The sequence below is a fragment of the Glycine max genome, chromosome 18 (genome assembly GCF_000004515.6).
Source record: "Glycine max cultivar Williams 82 chromosome 18, Glycine_max_v4.0, whole genome shotgun sequence".
Lineage (NCBI taxonomy): Eukaryota > Viridiplantae > Streptophyta > Magnoliopsida > Fabales > Fabaceae > Glycine > Glycine max.
The window spans coordinates 6079411-6083777 of NC_038254.2; the positions used below are offsets into that span (position 1 = coordinate 6079411).

Genomic DNA, 4367 nt, shown 5'->3' on the forward strand with positions numbered 1-4367 from the left:
CCCCCCCCCCCCCCCCCACCCCCCAATGAAAAAATGTAACATGAAAAAAAAAATAAACATATATATATATATATATATATATAAGCTACAAAATTTTCTTTTTCTTTTCTTCTCTATACTTTTCTACAATTTGATTTTGATTTTGTTGATTATTGTTTGATTGATTAAACTTCTTGGGAGTTGTCAGGGGAGGATAAAGGGAAGCATGTGTCTTCACCACCAGTGTTCCATAGAAAGTGAGCATAGTTAGCAGCATAGAATGAGTTATTAGGATCAGCTGAAATAGCCTCCAAATAGGTCTCTTCTGCAGCCCACAAATCGTTCTTCACTTTCCATAGAAAGGTGGCGTATTTATTATATGCCTCCGCATCTGGTGGCTCCACCTCTATTGCTCTCTTGAAGAACTCTTCCGCTCTGTGTTCAAAAGTTCAAACCATAAACCAAATGTCAATAACACACAACAACTAACTATCACATGTAAATTAAATTGAAATCACAAGCTACACAAGATTCAATTAGTTAAAAAAAAAAAAATCTCATTTTTTATTGTTTGTTATGTGCCTTATTGTCTTGTGTAACTTTCCTCCTAGTACGTATACGTGGAAAACTAAAAGTCAACGAGGTTACGTGTTAGATCTTCCTCACCATGCACGTGGATGTCACGTGCTGAAGACGATAGATCTTGCTCATGAACCAGTGGTGTAGGTATAACTACACCACATACTCAACTATCAACATTCAATTGGACAAAAAGCGATTTGTTTTTTATCTTGTTCTTCATTATGGTTAGATCGCCCAAGCCAAAAAATTAAATAAAATAAAAAACCATCTTCCCCAGAAGAATATGCTCGCGCAATCCAGAGTGATATCTTCGAAAAAGTTATAGTAAACATAATTCCAATACATCTTATTAGACGCACACATAAAAAAGAAGTTACAAACACGTTCTTTTTTTCTCATCTCAGTAATTAACATTCATTTTAACCACAAGGAACAAGAAGTATATTTTAACCAAATAATTACGAATAAATTAACATCAGTCACTTTATAACAAGATAAATATTAATTACACGTTATTTGTAAAACACTCTTTATTAGTATTAATTTTATTTAAAATTTTATTTTTATTGAAAATCATAAATTAAAAATCATTTATAAATCTCATTCATTTAATTATTCTCTCTTATTTTTATAATTTTTAATAATTTCATCTCATAATAAAATATGTATTAAAAAAAAATTTATTGTACTCTTTTTATCACGAAATCATTTTGAATAGTAATGAAATAACTAAATACAAGAAACTGGTCAAAAGTTACAAGTTAAAAGTAATTTTTTCCTAGAAAAAAAAAAGATAAAAGTGATCTTTTTATAGATGTAAGATATCATAAATTACTATATTCTAAATCATCTATTAATTCAGTTATTTATATCTCATCATAAATCTTATTATATTTATATTTTTTTATCAATTTTCTTTCTCTTTCTAAATATAAAATAACATATAAAAGATGATTATCAAACATTTTCCTTTTTTATATTTGAAAACATGTACTAGTATTTGTTGTAAGAGGCAATTCAACACTTTTAACACCAAAACTCTCACCCTGAATATGTAGTTTCAGAATTAGCATCTGAAATCCCTTTTTTTAATATAAATTTGAAATCAGTTATTAGAGTGAAACATCCTATATCAGTTAATCCATCCATCTTTACTTAAGAATGAAATTTTTTTATAAGAAAATATTATCAATCAAATATATAGAAGTAAAAAAACACAAGCTCTGTATAGTGAATTTTAACGTTAATAAATAAATAAAAAGTAAAGGCGTATCATGTTTTATATGCACGAACCTGTCATAATCGTGTGCAACGAGGTAGAGGAACTGGGCATAGTTGGCAAGGAGGAGAGTGTTGTTGGGGTCCTGAGACAACCCTGTTTGGTACACAAGCTCTGTTCTCAGATACTCTGCATAGTCATCGGATTCAATACTCGCCATCACCGGCGAAACGAACCGTTTCATAACATCACTATCCAAATCCTTCCCTCTCCAACTCACCTCCATTCTCGAAGCTTCTTCCACCATCGCGTTCCACAGATTCTCCTCTTCCTCCTCTTCTTGCCCTGACACCGACTCTGTTTTTTCCCCTGTTTTATAAGCCTGCGTCGAAGCACCGCCGTCGCTGAAAACCGTTCCGTGTCGCGACCGGTCAAACCGGCCGTCACCGTCGGTTCCATTAGCCGCCGGACGGACCTTCCCACCGCCGCCATTGCCGCCGCCAACGTAGGCAGTGATTTTTCCATTCGAAACGGAGAACGTCTTGATGGCAGAGGAATCAATGTTATGACCCCGAATATGACCCCTTTGGTCGTGAGCCTCCGTGACGGTGGATACCGGCGGCGGTGCCACGGCGGCGATAGCTGCGTTGTTCCCCATCGAGTAAACCGTGAAATTCGCTAGGAGAATCATCACATACACCATGAGAGTCGGCGTGTGAGAGAAGACTTGCTGGAACAACCACACGAAGGACGCGTGCATTTCATTCTGCACCCTTTCGAGAATCCCTTGCAGATCTTCGTAGAACAGGACCTCCCTCATTTGCAGAGTGAAACTGTGAAGCTCCCTGATTATAAAAACCATAGAAGAGAACGCTTTCTTGACAGAGCAATACGCGGATTCCCCTGCCTCCCTGAACCCTTCCTTCCACTGCAGCTTCTTCTTGATTATCCTCAGCGAAAACGGAAGCTCCACGCTGTTTGCTTTCCGTTCGATGTTCGCCGGAATAATCTCCTCCGGCGGCTCGAACTCTTCCGCGAAATTCACCGTCGACGAAATCTCCTGAAAATCCTCCGATTCCAAATCGTTCGCATTGGTGGTGGCGTCATCTGAGAGCTGAAACTTAAGCGCGAGATCTTCAATCTTCTTCGCGAACTCTTCATCAGAGAACGGCTCCAAACTTGCGCTGCACGCCCTACGTATGTTTCCTCTGCGCGTGAAAAGCGCGTGCTGTTCAAACGATTTAGTTCTGCGGAGAAGGCGCGTGGTGGTGGTCGGAAAGAGGCTCGAGCGGTGCACGAAACGACACACTAGCGTTCGCGTTTTTGACGAAGAAGGGGAAAAGATTGCGGAAGCTAGGGTATGAGACGAAGAAGGGGAATGAGGAAGAACGGGTTGCGACAATTGCATAACCTTGATTCCCATAACGACGTCGTAAAAGGAAATAACAGTTGTGAAGAATGAAAATCGCGTTGCCCTCTATGTATTGCCTTTGTTCCTTTTAGTTCACTCAAACCTACAAAATAAAACGCAACAGATTCATTGGTAAACGACACAGAGAAAGTTTGTGAACGTGAGAAATTCACCGTAATGATTATAACATCCACGAAAAACGGATCTGAGAAAATCGAAGAGTGTTACGATGAAACGAAGTAATGAACTCACCCACTGTGACCACGAGGATTAGTTTTTTTTGGTTTTTAAATTTTGTTTGAGAAGAGACGCCGAGGAGTGTTTTCCGGCGAGTGTACTCCGACGAGTGTAGCGGCGGAAGCGGGGGCGAAGCGCGAGGGTAGCGGCTTCGGTTTATAACGAAATGGTTAAACGGGGAAGGGTGTGGTATATATAGGACAAAGGAAAAATGTGTGTGATGAGGGAGAAAAATATCAGTAGGTGCTGACCGGTTGCTACGATAGTGGTCCCACTGTATTACATGCGAACCGCCATGACGCGTTACAGCTGCATCAGGTTACCGGTCTTTATGTGGGGTTCGGTTTTTTGTCGTTGTTCTCCACTACTATACCACTATATGCTGATTTTTTTTCCCATCTTTGACCTCGTTGGTTAACAGCAAAATTCACTTTAATACGAAAGGGTTATGTCATATGTGACTTTTAAAAAATAAAAAAACATCTTTTACATGAATCACGCTGTGTATTTCCACTTTTCGTATTCAAGAATATGGTTGTCGAGATTAATATTAACAAGGCTTAAACGATTTAAAAAGTTTAAGGTGATGATATCTTTGTTTTTAAGTTGTAAATTAATAAATATTTTAATTTAAAGAAGTTAGGATTGTGACTTGCTCTGTGTTAGACCATTTTGCGCAAAAAACGTATCCTTCTCCACTCTTCCATAGGCTTAAAATCATGTGATCTTTTGCTAAATAAACTTTTATTTATGAGGTATTTGTATTTTTTTTTTTATCGCTACGATTGGACATGACATTGTGAATTATTTCATGAATAGTTTTTAGCAACGCGTAATCGTATCACTTGTTGCATCCATTATAAAATAATTAAACTAATATAGTTTTTTTATTCATTGGAAAGAAAAATAATTTAAGTATAAGTTATGGAAGAGTGTAAG

General features: G+C 37.6%; 1 protein-coding gene across 1 annotated transcript; it reads right to left on the reverse strand.

Moving 5' to 3' along the window:
* Positions 1–109: 109 nt before the first annotated feature.
* On the reverse strand, positions 110–3607 carry LOC100799508 (uncharacterized). Its single transcript, XM_003551267.5, has 3 exons — positions 3444–3607; positions 1855–3294; positions 110–414 (listed from the first exon to the last, which is right to left on the reverse strand). Exons 2-3 carry the CDS (start codon positions 3201–3203, stop codon positions 165–167), a joined length of 1599 nt encoding a protein of 532 aa, XP_003551315.1. The 5' UTR covers positions 3204–3294; positions 3444–3607; the 3' UTR covers positions 110–164.
* Between the last annotated feature and the right edge of the window lie 760 nt (positions 3608–4367).

Excerpts from the sequence above, each read along its gene's own strand:
- LOC100799508 (XM_003551267.5), bottom strand. The coding sequence starts at position 3,203 with ATGGGAATCAAGGTTATGCAATTGTCGCAACCCGTTCTTCCTCATTCC. Across the intron at positions 415-1,854 it reads GTTGCACACGATTATGACAG|AGCGGAAGAGTTCTTCAAGA; the intron begins GTTCGTGCATAT and ends TTTTGAACACAG.